The 22,600-nt window shown below is 46.7% G+C and overlaps 1 protein-coding gene across 4 annotated transcripts in view; it reads right to left on the bottom strand.

The window, feature by feature from the left end:
* LOC110503021 (putative sodium-coupled neutral amino acid transporter 10) overlaps window positions 1-22,600 on the bottom strand; it is a 53,070-nt gene that overhangs the window by 22,811 nt on the left and 7,659 nt on the right. For all 4 annotated transcript variants that reach the window (XM_036960710.1, XM_036960712.1, XM_036960713.1 and 1 more), the window contains exons 4-9: window positions 14,928-15,021; window positions 13,406-13,549; window positions 12,105-12,229; window positions 3,198-3,300; window positions 2,326-2,508; window positions 502-613 (exon numbers count right to left, since the gene is read on the bottom strand). In XM_036960710.1, coding sequence (XP_036816605.1) covers window positions 502-613; window positions 2,326-2,508; window positions 3,198-3,300; window positions 12,105-12,229; window positions 13,406-13,549; window positions 14,928-15,021 — 761 coding nt within the window. The remainder of the gene's footprint in view (window positions 1-501; window positions 614-2,325; window positions 2,509-3,197; window positions 3,301-12,104; window positions 12,230-13,405; window positions 13,550-14,927; window positions 15,022-22,600) is intronic.

The raw sequence follows: 22,600 nt of genomic DNA, 5'->3' as shown, positions 1-22,600 counted from the left end.
TTTGTGGGGGGTGGCTATGAGCCAGAGAGGGTGTGTGTGTTTTGTGGGGGGTGGCTATGAGCCAGAGAGGGTGTGTGTGTTTTGTGGGGGGGGGCTATGAGCCAGAGAGGGTGTGTGTGTTTTGTGGGGGGTGGCTATGAGCCAGAGAGGGTGTGAGTGTTTTGTGGGGGGTGGGGCTATGAGCCAGAGAGGGTGTGTGTGTTTTGTGGGGGGTGGGGCTATGAGCCAGAGAGGGTGTGTGTGTTTTGTGGGGGGTGCTATGAGCCAGAGAGGGTGTGTGTGTTTTGTGGGGGGGCTATGAGCCAGAGAGGGTGTGTGTGTCTGGGTGTCTGAGAAGAGAGAATAATAGCTCTATAAAAGGTGTGATTTAAGGAGTGGGTTAGAGTGTGACATTCACTGAGTCGTAAACTCATATTCACACAGCCTGTGCTACAATGCACGACACAACACATGCACCTTAAAGACCTGCAGTCACACACACACAGTCGCACACACACACACCATTGGGGATGAGGATGCCTCCCAGCATGGTTCCAAAGACGATGGCGAGGGTGATCATCTTAAAGCGCATTGGAGGCATGTACCCCCCTGCAGTAAACGTGCCATCCTTCTGCTGAGGGACAAAAAGAGGGGAGAGAGAAATATTCATTATAACAGTGTTGTACAGTAAAGCTCTTCCAGGTTAGGTCATTATAATATCATATCACTGTTCACAGTGTGTCTCCGTGTTTGGATTTACTTTCCTTGTGGGGACCAGATAGTAAAATAAGGACAACAGTGGGTCCCCACAAGGAAACAGACTATTTTGGGTTTGGGGGTTAGATTCAGAGTTCGGGTTACAATTACAGTTAGGGTTTCGGTTTAGGAGTTAGGATTAGGTTTATAGCTCAGACACACCGGTGGGATTGTCAAACGTTTGCCTGCCGACAGTACTTAGCACCTCTGAATGGAGTGTCAGCAGTCAATCTCTTTTGTGTCCACACAGCAAAGATCTTGAAGTCGTCAGCCACTCAGCCTTGTTAAAATACTCCAAACCAGAAGGTGGAGTAGCATTGTTGGGCAATGCATGTCCATGTCTGTTGCTTCATGGTTTAGTCAAATGTTAGATACGCTAATGTTGCTATTGTTATAGAAAGCCTTTGTTGATACTAGCCAAAAGGCCACAGCTAGATAACTAGCTAGCAAGATCACAAATAAACTATTTAATTCATTCCCCATAATCGCATACAGCCCATAGATACATGTTTAGCTAGCTAGCTAACGTTAGCTAAATTGTTAACATGATACGCTTGCTAGCTAGGTAAAGACACCGCATTGACTTTCGGCAGCTGCTTCATGCAAACAAATCAATTGTGATTGCTATAGTGGCCAGATAGCTAGCTTGGTAAAGCATTTAGTGTTGTGTGCATTGTGCTGCACTAACCACCCCTTTCATTTCATATGAAGTGTGCGACTGCCTTTCTCAGTTATCAAGATAACGTTAGCTAGCTAGCTCAAACAAATAAGTTAGTGCACATAATCAAACCGAACAATTTTTTTTTTTATTTAAGCACAAAAATCCTTAGCTAGATGTAAAGACTTGCTCTAGGAAAGAAATATATTATGCAGATTTGTTTAAGTTAGAACGATTCGAATGAAAACGGTGGATTGTACGGGAAAATGGGCCTTCTTTTCCCCCTTTTCCTTGTCACTCCTGTCACCTCCTCCACGTGGAGGTTTGTGCGCTTTGATTGTCTCAAAGTCAAGTTATCGGCCACTGCCGAGCACTGCGATTCTACAAGTAGAAACTTCAGGTTCATCGGTACACAGCAGGTACGTATTTTTATTCTAGCAAGAGAAGGAATGGCCTCCTACTGTGCTAAGAGCCTATTGGCACTCAAATTCTCAGTGAATTTCATGCTTTAGGGAAAATAGAATTTTGAATGGGAATAAATTGTTTGGTCTCCACAAAGACAGTAAAATAAACGTGTGCGTGCGTTTGCGTGTTAGGGCTGGGAATTGCCATGGGCCTCACGATATTATCACGATACTTAGGTGCCGATATGATATGTATTGCGATTCTCACGATTCTATATGTATTGTGATTCGATACTGTGATTTTACTGCGATTCGATGTTCCAAATATATTGCTGCTGCAGAGGGACAGGAGATGGCCTACAGAGCTAAGCTATGAAGGTACAAGCTAGCGCAAAAATATTGTTGCAATATTGTCAAAAAGATACATTGTCAAAAATAATATTTTGATATCTAACGGTATCGATCCCCCCCATCACTAGTATGTGTGTGTGTTGGTGTGTGTTAACCTGCATGTGTGTATATAGTCACCTGTTGTTCGAACAGCATGGTGTTGATTGCCTGTCTACAGGGCAGTATCATCATGGGAAAGCCCACCGCCACTGACATCATGAAGCCCACCCGGATCATCTTAGTCACCGGGTTAGAAGGGAAGTTCATCAGAACGTTACCGGCTATGTCCTCCGTGAAACTGACGTAGCCAAAGAATCCCACCTAGAGAGGAGAGGATGGAAGGGTTCATAAGAAATGGAATAGAGCTAAGCACAGGCAAAATTTGGTTAATTCTGCTTTCCAACAGACACTGGGAATCAAATTCACCTTTCAGCAGAACAATAACCTACAACACAAATATGCACTGGAGTTGTTTAACAAGACGACATTAAATGTTCCTGAGTGGCCTAGTTACAGTTTTGACTTAAATTGGCTTAAAAAAAAAATCGATGGCAAGACTTGAAAACGGCTGTCTAGCAATGGTCAACAATGTGCACATATTATACAATCCAGGTGTGGAAAGCTCTTAGAGACTTACCCAGAAAGACTCACAGCTGTAATCACTTGTCAAAGGTGATTCTAACATGTATTGACTCAGGGGTGAGAATTCTTATGGAAATGAGATATTTATGCTTTTCATTTTCAGTAAATGTGCAAAAAAATCTAAAAACATATTTTCACTTGGTCATTGTTGGATAGTGTGTGTAGATGGGTGAAAAAAAACAACGATAATTTTTAAAATGTTCAATTCAGGCTGTAACAACAAAATGTGGAATAAGTCAATGGGTATGAATACTAACTGAAGGCACTGTAACACACACCTAAACCATCGTGCAGTATAGAACAATGTACTGTACTATGCAGCGAAGACATCGGGATAGGTAGTGACATCATCAGCGTGCACCACTCACCGTGATGTAGAAGGTGGTGACGACGTTGAGGGAGGTGGTGAAGATGGTGCTCATGCGTTTGATGGAGGGCTCGTCCAGACTGTCGTAGGTAGGCAACACCTGCCTGTAAACAAACAACCAGCCCACAAGCTACAGCTGCCACATCAGACTGGACCGGAGAGCTCAAGTTTCAGGACAAACTTTATAGGCTACTAGAGAAGTAAAGCATCAAGACTTTGTGGATTATCAAATGTTTCAGGGGTCTTAAGATAATCATTTGATCAAAATCTAAAATATTCTAGGCAGAGAACAAGACAGACAAGGCAAACCATGAGGGTAAAAAGGTGAATTCTGTCTGATAGTTCAGATCTCTAGTCATTATAGATGATTAGATTGAAAAGTGAGGATCAGGGGTGAAATCATTTGTCCAATGATTGCACTCAAAACGCAAATAATTTGCAACGAAAATTAGAGTTTATATTGAACAAATTTAGGTAGGTCCCTCCCTGTTTTGTACCGTTTGGTTCAGTCTGGTTTCTAGTGAATACACCCCAGCATTTGTATCATATCACATAAAACACATGCTAAACAGATGTCATGGAGAGAACAGCCGATTTCACAAAAAGTCTGTTGTATTTCCATGATCTGGTAGGTAGAGTGGGTGAGAAAGACGTGTGTGTGCGACACAAGTGTGTGCGTGTGTGCGATACAAGTGTGTGCGTGTGTGCGACACAAGTGTGTGTGTGTGTGTGTGTGAGAATGAGTGGGCACTTTACTGCACTGTATGTCAGTGCTGGTTATTATCTCTGAGAAACAAAGAGAGAAGGGGCTGTCTGTCATCGAGCAGCACTGTAAAAGAACAGGCCAGCAGCACTGTAAAAGAACAGGCCAGCAGCACTGTAAAAGAACAGGCCAGCAGCACTGTAAAACAAGCCTGTAAAAGGGGAACTTACAGGCCTTCTACTTTACACCTAGTGCTAGCCCGGAGTTAGAGCATTAGAAAGTTTCTTGGCAGTCTTTTTTGCACTTACTCGTGTGTGTGTGTGTGTGTGTGTGTGTGTGTGTGTGTGTGTGTGTGTGTGTGTGTGTGTGCATGTGTGTGTGTGTGTGAGAGAGGGAGGGAGGGAGGGAGAGAATACAGTTACTGTGTCTCTACTGCATTCTCTCCCTCTCCTGTGGTTTTTATGAGTGTGTAGCACTGTCCCAACGGTGCTTTTCCTTGACGCCTGTTTAAACTCAGGAACTATTCCATCTTATAGCCGAGGGCAAATCAAACAGCTTACTGGAACTAGACCTCAAACCTGTACATTCTCTCAATAGATCACATTCCATTGTTTTTCATTCCGTTTACACCGTCTGTAAAACAGTCCAATGGATGTTTTTTCATTTGGTTCATACGGTCTGTAAAACAGCTTTCAATACACAATTATTTGTGCTATTCCTGCTAGTAAAATTGAAAGCGATAACTGAAACTAGCACCCAAGCACATGGGAAGAGTTAAACACATATTGTCTTCATATTGCTTATCTTGTTTTGTTTGAATCCACAGCAGTATCACAGAGGGACATTTTCATTAGTGTTAGTCTATTCTATGACTGCTCAGTTTCATAACTCTATAGTCTTGTTGGTTAATAATGATGTTAAATCATGTTGTAACTGAAAGTAAACAGCTTTAATAAAGGTCATAAAAAGCATATGTGTTGAAAGCTGTTTAAATCAGTGTGTCGTAAGATGGCCGCCGTCCAGTGGTCTGATTAGTGGTTTGGCTGGAGCAGCGCTCCGTTCACTGTTTCTCCATTGGCCAACAGAGGGCCCTGCCAAATACCACTCATCACCGCCAGACTGCGACAGGCCCACACGTGCATGCACACAGGGACGAGTGTGCGCGCTCTCACACACACACACACACACAGATGAGAGGAGTGTTACCTCGGTGAGATAATTATTAAAGCCTTGTTCCAGCACCAGTCAGCCTCACCCATCCAACACCTACCTCACCCTCCCCCACCTCTCCCAAGCACCTCCATACTCACATACAACTCCTTAAAAAGACACTTCATACATGCAAACCTCCAGTGCGCGTCCCAAACTAAGTTAACCCCAAAATCCCAACCCAGTCCAACCCCAACACACCCCTAACCACAACCAGAATCCCCACCCCTTCCCCTCTGCAGCTCAGGCACCACGGCGATGACAGAAGAGAGGAGGAAGCGACAGAGCATGCAGATGGAGGTGAAGGAGGAGGGATGGATGGTGGGAGGGATAGAGGAATGGGTGGATTAAGCCGTAGAGGGGGGAGACTTTTCTCCTCAAGATCTCCAATCAACATCTCGTATTCAGGCGACTCTTCAACAGCCAAACTAACCAGCAAACTATGACGTTGTTATAAAAAATAGATTTTCCAGGGCGAGAATGCAGCTCTTGAAATTCATACCGAAACAATATTCTGCACTTTGTTAGACAGATCCACTTACAGCACTGTGTCCAGAAGTAGCAGTAACTGGTGGAAGGACAGGGAATAAAGAAGCCAATTGGTTAAGCATGAAGCTGTGAAAGTGCAACAGCAAATCAGCAAACTCCCCTACAAACATCCCCCTAACTCTCCACCCAAAAACTCTGTCTCCATCCCCTTGCAAACTAACCACCCCTATAGCCTTGGGGTGCAATCGCAAATTCACTCTGGCTATCTACTCTGGCTATCTACTCCAATTTCAGAGGACTCTCATCTGAGTGTGCTAGAGAGCAGAATAACTGATGAATTTAAGAACGTGCAACACCCGTTGAATATGGCCAGTGTCAGTAAACGTCTGCACATTTTTTTAAATGAAATTGTGTGCCAGCAGCACAGTTACAGTCAGTCACAAGCACATTTCAACATATTAGGTGCAGCATGGATCACCACCTGAACTATCAAGTCCATTCTACCCATTATTGTTCTGTCTCGAGACTCTACATCCTGGTCATGTTCTAGGTTGAAGATGACAAAGGTAAAGACAAAAGGGTTCTAATATCCCATAACACTTTGCAACAATTGGTTTAGCTATGCTTCTAATACAGTGAGTGGTTCTTAACCTGGTTTCGATTGAACCCCAGGGGTTCGGTGAGTCAGTCTCAGGGGTTCGGCGGAGGTCAAGACACACATTCGACTAATATGATTCGTGATGACACGCCCCGCTTGGCCATCATTGGCTGCAGGTGATCACGCTACATCGCTTGGCCTATCTGTGCTGCAGGGAATTTGGTGTGCTCAGTAGTCGACTTGTGACTGTCGTGATGGTACGTCTTGTGATTTCTTTCTTAATATTTTAATCCCTTCATACTTACTATGTCGAGCAAAAAAAGAAAGTAGTCAGACGAATATGTACAATATGGATTCACATGTATAACGGAACGTGATGGGAGTCAGCGTCCTAACTGCATGATTTGCAATGCCAAGTTGAGCAATTATAGTCTAGCACCGGCAAAACTAAGAGAACACTTCCTTAAGCTGCATGGAGATGGAAAATACAAGAACACAACGCTTGCTGAATTCGATGAAAAGGCTACTCTGCCTGTTCTCGGCTTTGTACCCATCAACAAACCGATCCTCACAGCATCGTACGAAGTTGCTTACCTGATCGCAAAGCAGGGCAAACCACACACCATTGGTGAAACACTCATAAAACCAGCTGTGTTGAAGATGGCGAATATCATGCTGGGAAAAGAGGCTGAAGTTAAGTTATCCCAAATTCCTCTTTCAAATGACACCATCAGCGACAGAATAGAGGACATGAGCAAAGTAGTTGCAGATCTGATTTCAAGCCCGGCAAAATTCAGCCTTCAACTCGACGAGACCACAGACGTTTCCAATCTAAGCCAGCTTGCTGTATTCGTGCGCTATGTGAAAGACGACATGATAAAGGAAGAATTTTTATTTTGTAAGCCTCTTACAACAACAACTAAGGCAGCCGATGTGAAGAAACTTGTGGATGACTTCTTCAAAGACAACAATCTTTCGTGGGATATGGTTTCTGCAGTTTGTTCGGACTGAGCTCCAGTCAGTTTTGGTGCGCTAGTGAAAGCCGATGCACCACACATCATTGTTGCGCATTGTATTCTGCACAGGCATGCGTTGGCAACAAAAACCTTGCCTCCAAAACTGGCAGAAGTATTACAAATTGTAGTGGAATGCGTGAACTGTGCGCGAAATAGTGCTCTGAGGCACCGCATCTTCAGTGAGCTGTGTAAAGAAATGGGCTCTGAATTCGAGGTACTTCTGTACCATTCTAAAGTTCAGTGGTTATCCCAGGGACAGGTGCTGAATCGTGTTTTTGCCGTGCGTGTGGAATTATCCCTGTTTTTGCAAGAGCACCAATATTGTCATGCAGATTGCTTCAAGAGTTCATTCTCATTTTAGCGTACATGGCTGATATCTTCGCAGCTCTCAATCATCTCAATCAAAAGATGCAGGGCGGTGGAGTCAACATCATCGAAGCGGAGGAAAACCTGAAGGCTTTTCAAAAAAAGCTACCGTTATGGAAACGACGAACAGAGAACGATAACTTCGCAAACTTTCCCCTGCTGGACGACTGTGTAAGTAAGATCGAAGATGTATCTGGAATCGGAGACATTTCTGTACCAGCGGAACTGAAGCAAGAATTGCCACGCCCTTAGATGAGCTTGCAAAGTATCTCGACGGATATATCCAGCATGGGTGAGACAGCCGTTCACGTTTAGTGTTGAGACAACAGATGTCAATGATGAATACCTCGGTGAAATCATTGAAATTCAGCAGAGCCAGGTTCATCAGCAACTCAACGCTTTCAACGTTTTGGTGTCAAATGGTAACGTACCCTGTTATTGCTAAGAAAGCTCTGGAGATTTTCATACCTTTTGTTACAACATATCTTTGCGAGCAATCCTTTTCAAGGATGCTGGACATAAAAACGAAGAAAAGGAACAGACTTTTTTGCAAAAATGACATGAGTGGCACTTGCCAAGGTGAAGCCGCGCATTTCTGAACTGGTCTCTGAAAGGCAACAGCAGAAGTCACACTGATTTGCAGTAAATATTCATTATTATGTTTTTGTTTTTGTGAGAAAATCATGTTTTTATGATTTTGTTCTTTAAACACAGTGATGTTGATGCACGGTTCATTTTGTGCACCAGTAAAATACACTGCTCAAAAAAATAAAGGGAACACTTAAACAACGCAATGTAACTCCATGTCAATTACACTTGTGTTAAATCAAACTGTCCACTTAGGAAGCAACACTGACTGACAATAAATTTCACATGCTGTTGTGCAAATGGAATAGACAACAGGTGGAAATTATAGGCAATTAGCAAGACACCCCCAATAAAGGAGTGGTTCTGCAGGTGGTGACCACAGACCACTTCCTAGTTCCTATGCTTCCTGGCTGATGTTTTGGTCACTTTTGAATGCTGGCGGTACTTTCACTCTAGTGGTAGCATGAGACGGAGTCTACAACCCACACAAGTGTCTCAGGTAGTGCAGCTCATCCAGGATTGTGGCAAGAAGCTTTGCTGTGTCTGTCAGCGTAGTGTCCAGAGCATGGAGGCGCTACCAGGAGACAGGCCAGTACATCAGGAGACGTGGAGGAGGCCGTAGGAGGGCAACAACCCAGCAGCAGGACCGCTACCTCCGCCTTTGTGCAAGGAGGAGCACTGCTAGAGCGCTGCAAAGTGACCTCCAGCAGGCCACAAATTGAGCACATCTGGGACATCATGTCTCGCTCCATCCACCAACGCCACATTGCACCACAGACTGTCCAGGAGTTGGCGGATGCTTTAGTCCAGGTCTGGGAGGAGATCCCTCAGGAGACCATCCGCCACCTCATCAGGAGCATGCCCAGGCGTTGTAGGGAGGTCATACAGGCACGTGGAGGCAACACAAACTACTGAGCCTCATTTTGACTTGTTTTAAGGACATTACATCAAAGTTGGATCAGCCTGTAGTGTGGTTTTCCACTTTAATTTTGAGTGTGACTCCAAATCCAGACCTCCATGGGTTGATAAATTTGATTTCCATTGATAATTTGTGTGATTTTGTTGTCAGCACATTCAACTATGTAAAGAAAAAAGTATTTAATAAGAATATTTCATTCAGATCTAGGATGTGTTATTTTAGTGTTCCCTTTATTTTTTTGAGCAGTGTATATTCCTCTAATCTCCCTCATCCCTGCCTGTTGACGGCCGCTTCATTGAAGTCCAGTCAGCTACATGGAGGTCAAAGGTCAGGCATGAATGATACCGGCCGCTCCCAGCTGGACAACATAGGAACGTTTTCTATGAAACGGATGACTCATTGGAAGCGTCTTCATGGAGACTGTTGCTGGGCAGTGTATGTACCTATGTTTTGAATTTTTTTTAAATCATATTTTATTATTCCAATTAAGAAGGGTTCGGGGAATGCGCATATGAAATTGGTGGGGTTCAGTACCTCCAACAAGGTTAAGAACCACTGTTCTAATATCCCATAACACTTTGCAACAATTGGTTTAGCTATGCTTGTAGAGGGTTCTGGTAGTTCGCTGCGGTGCTGGTAGTTCGCTGCGGTGCTGGTAGGTCGCTGTGGTGCTGGTAGGTCGCTGCGGTGCTGGTAGGTCGCTGCGGTGCTGGTAGGTCGCTGCGGTGCTGGTAGGTCGCTGCGGTGCTGGTAGTTCGCTGCGGTGCTGGTAGGTCGCTGTGGTGCTAGTAGGTCGCTGCGGTGCTGGTAGGTCGCTGCGGTGCTGGTAGGTCGCTGCAATGCTGGTAGGTCGCTGCGGTGCTGGTAGGTCGCTGCGGTGCTGGTCCCATGAATCTTTTTATTTCTCAAAAAGCTTCCACATGGAATCATAACTTGTCCTAACCTTTATTATATTCAACCTAGGTCATGTTCAATTGGCACAAAACAGGACCTTTTAAGATGTATTGGTAGGTAGGTACCCCTCCATTTGAAAAAAGGCGGTGTCTCCCATTTTTATGCCTAATGAACACAACCCCTATCCTATCACCCTTTCAGGGACCAGGAGACAATACGCGCTACGGGATACGATTCGTACTAATGAGCTGGAAGGGCGGAGAGGGACTGGGAGGTACTTACGACTGACAGGCGAAGGCCATGCCACAGATAGGGAGGCAGCGAAAGATGCCGTCCCAGCGCACCATACTGACCCGCCCCAGCCAAAAGCCACTGAGTAGCCCGTGTTTGAATGAGGACAGCACCATCTGAGGGAGGGATTTAGTTTATCTTAATACTTTGTTATGTACCCTTTTTTGGCAATGACAGAGGTCAAACGTTTTCTGTAATTCTTCACAAGGTTATCAAACACGGTTGCTGGTATTTTGGCCCATTCCTCAATACAGATCTCCTCTAGAGCAGTGATGTTTTGGAGCAGTTGTTAGGCAACACAGACTTTCAACTCCCTCCAAAGATTTTCTACGGGGTTGAGATCTGGAGACTGGCTAGGCCACTCCAGGACCTTGAAATGCTTCTTACGAAGCCACTCCTTCGTTGCCCGGGCGGTGTGTTTGGGATCATTGTCATGCTGAAAGACCCAGCCACGTTTCATCTTCAATGCCCTTGCTGATGGAAGGATGTTTTCACGCAAAATGGCCCCATTCATTCTTTCCTTTACACGGATCAGTTGTCCTGGTCCCTTTGCAAAAAAACAGCCCCAAAGCATGATGTTTCCACCCCCATGCTTCACAGTAGGTATGGTGTTCTTTGGATGCAACTCCGTATTCTTTGTCCTCCAAACACGAGTTGAGTTTTTACCAAAAAGTTATATTTTGGTTTCATCTGACCATATGACATTCTCCCAATCTTCTTTTGGATCATCCAAATGCTCTCTAGCAAACTTCAGACGGGGCTGGACATGTACTGGCTTAAGCAGGGGGACCCGTCTGTCACTGCAGGATTTGAGTTCCTGGCGGCGTAGTGTGTTACTGATGGTAGGCTTTGTAACTTTGGTCCCAGCTCTCTGCAGGTCATTCACTAGGTCCCCCCGTGTGGTTCTGGGATATTTGCTCACCGTTCTTGTGATCATTTTGACCCCACGGGGTGAGATCTTGTGTGGAGCCCCAGATCGAGGGAGATTATCAGTGGTCTTGTATGTCTTCCATTTCCTAATAATTGCTCCCACAGTTGATTTCTTCAAACCAAGCTGCTTACCTATTGCAGATTCAGTCTTCCCAGCCTGGTGCAGGTCTACAATTTTGTTTCTGGTGTCCTTTGACAGGTCTTTGGTCTTGGCCATAGTGGAGTTTGTGGACAGGTGTCTTTTATACTGATAACAAGTTCAAACAGGTGCCATTAATACAGGTAATGAGTGGAGGACAGAGGAGCCTCTTAAAGAAGAAGTTACAGGTCTGTGAGAGCCAGAAATCTTGCTTGTTTGTAGGTGACCAAATAATTATTTTCCACCATAATTTGCAAATAAATTAAATAAAAATCCTACAATGTGATTTTCTAGATTTTTTTCTCTCATTTTGTCTGTCATAGTAAAGTATACCTATGATGAAAATTACAGGCCTCTCATCATTTTAAGTGGGAGAACTTGCACAATTGGTGGCTGACTAAAAACTATTTTGCCCCACTGTATGTATTTCTGAGGGGCATTTACGGTGTGTATCTGCTTCCCATATTGAGCTCCAGAGGACCAGAGAGAGAGAGCTCCAAGAGCATCCTCCACATCAGAAGATGGTAGTTGAGGGGGGCAGAGGTTGAGCAACAACTGTAAACCCCATTGCTTCCCAACCAGACACCAGAAACACAAACAACCTAAAGAGTAACTTTGAAGAGGGGACAGGAAATGGGAATGCGAGGACTGGAGATTAAGAGGGAGGAGGCTATTAGTGGGGGAGAGTTGAATTTCTTCCCCTTAGCGTTGGAGTTGATAGCTTCCCCCAGGTCGGGGTTCAAGGGTCCTTTCCATGGTTACTTACGGGTGACAGCAGAAGGTGGTGGCGATAATGGGCAGGCACTGTATGACGCCCCTGACCCGCCACAGATGAACATGCTCGAACCAGGAGCCTGAGATCAGGCCGTAACGCAGAGAAGACATGACTATCTACAGCAGCCAGCCAGACAGCAGTCAGCAGCAACATAAGAGAGGAAGGTAGAGAGAAACAGTCGCAGTGTGGAAGGTAGAGAGAAACAGTCGCAGTGTGGAAGGTAGAGAGAAACAGTCGCAGTGTGGAAGGTAGAGAGAAACAGTCGCAGTGTGGAAGGTAGAGAGAAACAGTCGCAGTGTGGAAGGTAGAGAGAAACAGTCGCAGTGTGGAAGGTAGAGAGAAACAGTCGCAGAGAGGAAGGTAGAGAGAAACAGTCGCAGAGAGGAAGGTAGAGAGAAACAGTCACAGAGAGGAAGGTAGAGAGAAACAGTCACAGAGAGGAAGGTAGAGAGAAACAGTCACAGAGAGGAAGGTAGAGAGAAACAGTCACAGAGAGGAAGGTAGAGAGAAACAGTCACAGAGAGGAAGGTAGAGAGAAACAGTCACAGAGAGGACGGTAGAGAGAAACCGTCACAGAGAGGAAGGTAGAGAGAAACAGTCACAGAGAGGAAGGTAGAGAGAAACAGTCACAGAGAGGAAGGTAGAGAGAAACCGTCACAGAGAGGAAGGTAGAGAGAATTGGAAAGGAGGTGTCGGCAAGGAAGGGAGAGAGTCAGGAACAACAGTGAGAGAGAGAAGGAAGGAGGAGAGGAGGAAGGAATACATCACAGTTAGAGGGTTAGTGGTCTGGACCAGGGTGGGCGGTGGTCGGGGCCAAGACTGGGTCTGGTTCTAATCCCAGACACCACAGTACCTCAACTCACAGTGGTGTTCAGTAGAGATGTCATGGTTTTACTACAGGAGGTTGGGGCAGAGCACATGATAGCACTACGAGGCTATACTATACTACAGTAGCAGTACTAAAGGCTAACTGTGTAAGCAGTGCAAACACTACAGAAATAGACAGCGACAACAAGATTAACAACAATAACACTCCCAACCTCAATTCATTTCACAATGGGGTCAAAGAAAAGGCAAGGGAGTCACACTGTCCACATCCCTTATTCTGTCAGTGTGAAACAGGACAAGAAAGGTAACATATCATCAAACTTGGTATTAGAAACAATGAGTCATCTATTGAGTTACATTTCTGTAAGTAAAACTCTGAACATTTACCCCATCTGAACAGGACTCTCTTTTACACCAGGCAGTCCTGTACCCCTACCCGTTCCCCGCTGTGGTTTTGGTCTCACCGTGAACATGAAGAACGTGTAGAACATGAGGGCCATGGCAGAGAAGGACTGGATAGATGACATCATGTTCCTCAGCAGACTGAGAGGCAGCACGATGAACAGAGACACCGCCATCAGCAGCAGCACACGGAAACCAAATGTCACCTGCAGAGGGCGGGACACAAGCTCTAACCAATCCTATCACACATACAGTCAGTTCAAACCAATCAGCAACAGTACATGGAAATGTTCAATTGAATGTTTGCTACGTTGTGGAACGGTTTGTACTGAATGACACGTTTCCCCAAAACCTCTTGTACATTCTTGAATAGACTGAGGTATTATTGCTCCTTTTGTTGGGTGTGCATTGGTGATGGGGGGGTGTGGCTGGGCGTGGCTGGGTGATGGCGGGGTGTGGCTTGGCGTGGCTGGGTGATGGCAGGGCGTGGCTGGGTGATGGCGGGGTGTGGCTGGGTGATGGCGGGGTGTGGCTGGGCGTGGCTGGGTGATGGCGGGGTGTGACTGGGTGATGGCAGGGTGTGGCTGGGTGATGGCGGGGTGTGGCTGGGCATGGCGGGGTGTGGCTGGGCGTGGCTGGGTGATGGCGGGGTGTGGCTGGGCGTGGCTGGGTGATGGCGGGGTGTGGCTGGGCGAGGCTGGGTGATGGCGGGGTGTGGCTTGGCGTGGCTGGGTGATGGCGGGGTGTGGCTGGGTGATGGCGGGGTGTGGCTGGGCGTGGCTGGGTGATGGCGGGGTGTGGCTGGGCGTGGCTGGGCGTGGCTGGGTGATGGCGGGGTGTGGCTGGGCGTGGCGGGGTGATGGCGGGGTGTGGCCGGGCGTGGCTGGGTGATGGCGGGGTGTGGCCGGGCGTGGCTGGGTGATGGCGGGGTGTGGCCGGGCGTGGCTGGGTGATGGCGGGGTGTGGCCGGGCGAGGCTGGGTGATGGCGGGGTGTGGCCGGGCGATGGCTGGGCGTGGCTGGGTGATGGCTGGGCGTGGCTGGGTGATGGCGGGCGAGGCTGGGTGATGGCTGGGCGTGGCCGGGCGTGGCTGGGTGATGGCTGGGCGTGGCTGGGTGATGGCTGGGTGATGGCTGGGCGTGGCTGGGTGATGGCTGGGTGATGGCTGGGTGATGGCTGGGCGTGGCTGGGTGATGGCCGGGCATGGCTTAAAGTAATGAGTGAAGTATGTAAATTGCAGCGTTCCCCAACCTACAACCTCCCAGTTTTTCAACTGGTAGTTAAGTACAGCACCGTTTCCGTTTAATTGAACAAATACATTTTTTGGTGCTGAACGCAGCCCTGGGAGGGTGGGACAGGAAACGAATCAGACCAATCATATCACACGGTCAGTTCTGAGAGTGTACATCCAATCAGAGCATTTATGAATGTTTATGTATTGTTTATGATGACATTCTAATTTGTCTATATGCAGGTGATTTATGATGTGCTGTTCATATGTAAACTAGGTTACGGAAAAAGGAATTATATTCTCTGGTTCTATTCTCTGATTGTATTCTGTAACTCAAAACTCATGACTCCTACCGGTAGGCCCAACAACTGGGCAAAGAAATTAGAGCCCAGGTCAGCGATGACGACATAGAAGGCAATACAGGTCCCCAACATCAGACCTATCATACTGTAGAGAGAAAGAGAGAAAGACAGAGAGACCAGGAGAGAGAGGGGACGAAGTGAGAGCGACATTTAGACAATAGCGAGGCTCTAAAGACACAAGATATACAGTGCATTCAGGAAGTATTCAGACCCCTCAATGTTTTCCACCTTTTGTTACGTTACAGCCTTATTCTAAAATTGATGAGGGGGAAGGAAAACATGTAATCAATCTACACACAATACCCCACAATGACAGGTTTTTATACATTTTTGCAAATATATATATATATATAAAAAAAATGAAATATGAACTTTTTCCCCCCAATTTCGCGGTATCCAATTGGTAGTTAAAGTCCTGTCTCATCGCTGCAACCCGTATGGACTCAGGAGAGGCGAAGGTCAAGAACCGTGTGTCCTCCGAAACACGACCCAGCCGAGCCGCACTTCTTCTTGACACAACACTCGCTTAACCCGGAAGCTAGCCGCACTTCTTCTTGACACAACGCTCGCTTAACCCGGAAGCTAGCCGCACTTCTTCTTGACACAACGCTCGCTTAACCCGGAAGCTAGCCGCACTTCTTCTTGACACAACGCTTAACCCGGAAGCTAGCCGCACTTCTTCTTGACACAACGCTCGCTTAACCCGGAAGCTAGCCGCACTTCTTCTTGACACAACGCTTAACCCGGAAGCTAGCCGCACCAATGTGTCAGAGGAAACAACGGAAACCTGGCGACCATGTCAGCGTGCATTGCGCCCGACCCGCCACAGTAGTCGCTAGTGTGCGATGACACAGGAACATCCCTGCTGGCCAAACCCTCCCCTAACCGGACGACGCTTGGCCAATTGGGCGCCACCCCAATGGGTTCCCAGTCGCTGCCGGCTGTGACAGAGCCTGCATTCGAACAAGGATCTCTAGTGGCACAACTAGCACTGCGATGCAGTGTCTTAGACCACTGCGTCACTTGGGAGGCCCTGAAATATCACATTTACATGAGTATTCAGACCCTTTACTCAGTACTTTGTTGAAGCACCTTTGGCAGCGATTACAGCCTTGAGTCTTCTTGGGTATGACGCCACAAGCTTGGCACACCTGTATTTGGGGAGTTTCTCCCATTCTTCTCTGCGGATCCTCTCAATCTCTGTCAGGTTGGATTGGGAGCGTTGCTGCACAGATATTTTCAGGTATCTCCAGAGATGTTCGATCGGGTTCAAGTCCGGGTTCTGGCTGGGCCATTCAAGGATGTTCAGAGACTTGTCCCGAAGCCACTTCTGCGTTGTCTTGGCTGTGTGCTTAGGGTCGTTGTCCTGTTGCAAGGTGAACCTTCGCCCCAGTCTGCGGTCCTGAGCACTCTGGAGCAGGTTTTTCTCAAGGATCCCTCTGTACTTTGCGCCATTCATCTTTCCCTCAATCCTGACTAGTCTCCCAGTCCCTGCCACTGAAAACCATCCCCACAACACGATGCTGCCACCACCACGCTTCACCATAGGGATGGAGACAGGTTTTCTCCAGGTGTTGCAATTGCAATCCAGGATTAGATTAATTTTGTCGAGCAGTAGCAATACATATAATATATAAATATAATATATATTACACACACACAACTGTTCAAAAGATTGGGGTCACAAACAAAGACCTTTCTTCTGAAACTCGTCTGTCTATTCCTGCTCTGAGAAATGAAGGCTATTCCATGCGAGAAATTGCCAACTAACTGAAGATCTCTTACAACGCTGTGTAATACTCCCTTCACAGAACAACACAAACTGGCTCTAACCAGAATAGAAAGAGTGGGAGGCCCCGATGCACAACTGAGCAAGAGGACAAGAACATTAGAGTGTCTGTTGATGTTCTGTGGTGGTCGCTGCAGCAGGGAGGAGAGAGAGACAACACTATAAACACTGTTGATGTTCTGTGGTGGTCGCTGCAGCAGAGAGGAGAGAGAGACAACACTATAAACACTGTTGATGTTCTGTGGTGGTCGCTGCAGCAGAGAGGAGAGAGAGACAACACTATAAACACTGTTGATGTTCTGTGGTGGTCACTGCAGCAGGGAGGAGAGAGACAACACTATAAACACTGTTGATGTTCTGTGGTGGTCGCTGCAGCAGAGAGGAGAGAGAGACAACACTATAAACACTGTTGATGTTCTGTGGTGGTCGCTGCAGCAGAGAGGAGAGAGAGACAACACTATAAACACTGTTGATGTTCTGTGGTGGTCGCTGCAGCAGAGAGGAGAGAGAGACAACACTATAAACACTGTTGATGTTCTGTGGTGGTCGCTGCAGCAGAGAGGAGAGAGAGACAACACTATAAACACTTGATGTTCTGTGGTGGTCGCTGCAGCAGAGAGGAGAGAGAGACAACACTATAAACACTGTTGATGTTCTGTGATGGTCACTGCAGCAGGGAGGAGAGAGACAACACTATAAACACTGTGGATGTTCTGTGGTGGTCGCTGCAGCAGAGAGGAGAGAGAGACAACACTATAAACACTGTTGATGTTCTGTGATGGTCACTGCAGCAGGGAGGAGAGAGAGACAACACTATAAACACTGTTGATGTTCTGTGGTGGTCGCTGCAGCAGAGAGGAGAGAGAGACAACACTATAAACACTGTTGATGTTCTGTGGTGGTCGCTGCAGCAGAGAGGAGAGAGAGACAACACTATAAACACTGTTGATGTTCTGTGGTGGTCGCTGCAGCAGAGAGGAGAGAGAGACAACACTATAAACACTGTTGATGTTCTGTGGTGGTCGCTGCAGCAGAGAGGAGAGAGAGACAACACTATAAACACTGTTGATGTTCTGTGGTGGTCGCTGCAGCAGAGAGGAGAGAGAGACAACACTATAAACACTGTTGATGTTCTGTGGTGGTCGCTGCAGCAGAGAGGAGAGAGAGACAACACTATAAACACTGTTGATGTTCTGTGGTGGTCGCTGCAGCAGGGAGGAGAGAGAGACAACACTATAAACACTGTTGATGTTATGTGGTGGTCGCTGCAGCAGAGAGGAGAGAGAGACAACACTATAAACACTGTTGATGTTCTGTGGTGGTCACTGCAGCAGGGAGGAGAGAGAGACAACACTATAAACACTGTTGATGTTATGTGGTGGTCGCTGCAGCAGAGAGGAGAGAGAGACAACACTATAAACACTGTTGATGTTCTGTGGTGGTCGCTGCAGCAGAGAGGAGAGAGAGACAACACTATAAACACTGTTGATGTTCTGTGGTGGTCGCTGCAGCAGAGAGGAGAGAGAGACAACACTATAAACACTGTTGATGTTCTGTGGTGGTCGCTGCAGCAGAGAGGAGAGAGAGACAACACTATAAACACTGTTGATGTTCTGTGGTGGTCACTGCAGCAGAGAGGAGAGAGAGACAACACTATAAACACTGTTGATGTTCTGTGGTGGTCGCTGCAGCAGTGAGGAGAGAGACAACGGGTGCTAGTCAGTCACTCGCTGTCTTTAAAAAAAAGAATACACAGCACAGCAAGTCTGAGGTCCGGCACAATCAAATCATTTGCTGGTCGGCCTCTAGTCATTTGTGTCTTAATGATTTAATCAAACCAGGTGCTTAACACATCAGACAAGCTCAGTGAATATAGTTGAATTGATTTTGATTTGAATAAAACACATTGGAGTGTCAATATGGAAAATACACGTTTCAATATGTCAAAAGAACAGACAACTCTTGTCTGTCTGTTTGTATTCAGGGACAGCCCTAACTGTCTGTCTGTTTGTATTCAGGGACAGCCCTAACTGTCTGTCTGTTTGTATTCAGGGACAGCCCTAACTGTCTGTCTGTTTGTATTCAGGGACAGCCCTAACTGTCTGTCTGTTTGTATTCAGGGACAGCCCTAACTGTCTGTCTGTTTGTATTCAGGGACAGCCCTAACTGTCTGTCTGTTTTTATTCAGGGACAGCCCTAACTGTCTGTCTGTTTGTATTCAGGGACAGCCCTAACTGTCTGTCTGTTTGTATTCAGGGACAGCCCTAACTGTCTGTCTGTTTGTTTTCAGGGACAGCCCTAACTGTCTGTCTGTTTTTATTCAGGGACAGCCCTAACTGTCTGTCTGTTTGTATTCAGGGACAGCCCTAACTGTCTGTCTGTTTGTATTCAGGGACAGCCCTAACTGTCTGTCTGTTTGTTTTCAGGGACAGCCCTAACTGTCTGTCTGTTTGTATTCAGGGACAGCCCTAACTGTCAGTCTGTTTGTATTCAGGGACAGCCCTAACTGTCAGTCTGTTTGTATTCAGGGACAGCCCTAACTGTCTGTCTGTTTGTTTTCAGGGACAGCCCTAACTGTCTGTCTGTTTGTATTCAGGGACAGCCCTAACTGTCTGTCTGTTTGTTTTCAGGGACAGCCCTAACTGTCTGTCTGTTTGTATTCAGGGACAGCCCTAACTGTCTGTCTGTTTGTATTCAGGGACAGCCCTAACTGTCTGTCTGTTTGTATTCAGGGACAGCCCTAACTGTCTGTCTGTTTGTATTCAGGGACAGCCCTAACTGTCTGTCTGTTTGTATTCAGGGACAGCCCTAACTGTCTGTCTGTTTGTATTCAGGGACAGCCCTAACTGTCTGTCTGTTTGTTTTCAGGGACAGCCCTAACTGTCTGTCTGTTTGTATTCAGGGACAGCCCTAACTGTCTGTCTGTTTGTATTCAGGGACAGCCCTAACTGTCTGTCTGTTTGTATTCAGGGACAGCCCTAACTGTCTGTCTGTTTGTATTCAGGGACAGTCCTAACTGTCTGTCTGTTTGTATTCAGGGACAGCCCTAACTGTCTGTCTGTTTGTATTCAGGGACAGCCCTAACTGTCTGTCTGTTTGTATTCAGGGACAGCCCTAACTGTCTGTCTGTTTGTATTCAGGGACAGCCCTAACTGTCTGTCTGTTTGTATTCAGGGACAGCCCTAACTGTCTGTCTGTTTGTATTCAGGGACAGCCCTAACTGTCTGTCTGTTTGTATTCAGGGACAGCCCTAACTGTCTGTCTGTTTGTATTCAGGGACAGCCCTAACTGTCTGTCTGTTTGTATTCAGGGACAGCCCTAACTGTCAGTCTGTTTGTATTCAGGGACAGCCCTAACTGTCTGTCTGTTTGTATTCAGGGACAGCCCTAACTGTCTGTCTGTTTGTATTCAGGGACAGCCCTAACTGTCTGTCTGTTTGTATTCAGGGACAGCCCTAACTGTCTGTCTGTCTGTATTCAGGGACAGCCCTAACTGTCTGTCTGTCTGTATTCAGGAACAGCCCTAACTGTCTGTCTGTTTGTATTCAGGGACAGCCCTAACTGTCTGTCTGTTTGTATTCAGGGACAGCCCTAACTGTCTGTCTGTTTGTATTCAGGGACAGCCCTAACTGTCTGTCTGTTTGTATTCAGGGACAGCCCTAACTGTCTGTCTGTTTGTATTCAGGGACAGCCCTAACTGTCTGTCTGTTTGTATTCAGGGACAGCCCTAACTGTCTGTCTGTTTGTATTCAGGGACAGCCCTAACTGTCTGTCTGTTTGTATTCAGGGACAGCCCTAACTGTCTGTCTGTTTGTATTCAGGGACAGCCCTAACTGTCTGTCTGTTTGTATTCAGGGACAGCCCTAACTGTCTGTCTGTTTGTATTCAGGGACAGCCCTAACTGTCTGTCTGTTTGTATTCAGGGACAGCCCTAACTGTCTGTCTGTTTGTATTCAGGGACAGCCCTAACTGTCTGTCTGTTTGTATTCAGGGACAGCCCTAACTGTCTGTCTGTTTGTATTCAGGGACAGCCCTAACTGTCTGTCTGTTTGTATTCAGGGACAGCCCTAACTGTCTGTCTGTTTGTATTCAGGGACAGCCCTAACTGTCTGTCTGTTTGTATTCAGGGACAGCCCTAACTGTCTGTCTGTTTGTATTCAGGGACAGCCCTAACTGTCTGTCTGTTTGTATTCAGGGACAGCCCTAACTGTCTGTCTGTTTGTATTCAGGGACAGCCCTAACTGTCTGTCTGTTTGTATTCAGGGACAGCCCTAACTGTCTGTCTGTTTGTATTCAGGGACAGCCCTAACTGTCTGTCTGTTTGTATTCAGGGACAGCCCTAACTGTCTGTCTGTTTGTATTCAGGGACAGCCCTAACTGTCTGTCTGTTTGTATTCAGGGACAGCCCTAACTGTCTGTCTGTTTGTATTCAGGGACAGCCCTAACTGTCTGTCTGTTTGTATTCAGGGACAGCCCTAACTGTCTGTCTGTTTGTATTCAGGGACAGCCCTAACTGTCTGTCTGTTTGTATTCAGGGACAGCCCTAACTGTCTGTCTGTTTGTATTCAGGGACAGCCCTAACTGTCTGTCTGTTTGTATTCAGGGACAGCCCTAACTGTCTGTCTGTTTGTATTCAGGGACAGCCCTAACTGTCTGTCTGTTTGTATTCAGGGACAGCCCTAACTGTCTGTCTGTTTGTATTCAGGGACAGCCCTAACTGTCTGTCTGTTTGTATTCAGGGACAGCCCTAACTGTCTGTCTGTTTGTATTCAGGGACAGCCCTAACTGTCTGTCTGTTTGTATTCAGGGACAGCCCTAACTGTCTGTCTGTTTGTATTCAGGGACAGCCCTAACTGTCTGTCTGTTTGTATTCAGGGACAGCCCTAACTGTCTGTCTGTTTGTATTCAGGGACAGCCCTAACTGTCTGTCTGTTTGTATTCAGGGACAGCCCTAACTGTCTGTCTGTTTGTATTCAGGGACAGCCCTAACTGTCTGTCTGTTTGTATTCAGGGACAGCCCTAACTGTCTGTCTGTTTGTATTCAGGGACAGCCCTAACTGTCTGTCTGTTTGTATTCAGGGACAGCCCTAACTGTCTGTCTGTTTGTATTCAGGGACAGCCCTAACTGTCTGTCTGTTTGTATTCAGGGACAGCCCTAACTGTCTGTCTGTTTGTATTCAGGGACAGCCCTAACTGTCTGTCTGTTTGTATTCAGGGACAGCCCTAACTGTCTGTCTGTTTGTATTCAGGGACAGCCCTAACTGTCTGTCTGTTTGTATTCAGGGACAGCCCTAACTGTCTGTCTGTTTGTATTCAGGGACAGCCCTAACTGTCTGTCTGTTTGTATTCAGGGACAGCCCTAACTGTCTGTCTGTTTGTATTCAGGGACAGCCCTAACTGTCTGTCTGTTTGTATTCAGGGACAGCCCTAACTGTCTGTCTGTTTGTATTCAGGGACAGCCCTAACTGTCTGTCTGTTTGTATTCAGGGACAGCCCTAACTGTCTGTCTGTTTGTATTCAGGGACAGCCCTAACTGTCTGTCTGTTTGTATTCAGGGACAGCCCTAACTGTCTGTCTGTTTGTATTCAGGGACAGCCCTAACTGTCTGTCTGTTTGTATTCAGGGACAGCCCTAACTGTCTGTCTGTTTGTATTCAGGGACAGCCCTAACTGTCTGTCTGTTTGTATTCAGGGACAGCCCTAACTGTCTGTCTGTTTGTATTCAGGGACAGCCCTAACTGTCTGTCTGTTTGTATTCAGGGACAGCCCTAACTGTCTGTCTGTTTGTATTCAGGGACAGCCCTAACTGTCTGTCTGTTTGTATTCAGGGACAGCCCTAACTGTCTGTCTGTTTGTATTCAGGGACAGCCCTAACTG

This window comes from Oncorhynchus mykiss, chromosome 23, assembly GCF_013265735.2.
Source record: "Oncorhynchus mykiss isolate Arlee chromosome 23, USDA_OmykA_1.1, whole genome shotgun sequence".
Lineage (NCBI taxonomy): Eukaryota > Metazoa > Chordata > Actinopteri > Salmoniformes > Salmonidae > Oncorhynchus > Oncorhynchus mykiss.
This window is presented reverse-complemented; position numbering and strand designations above follow the sequence as displayed.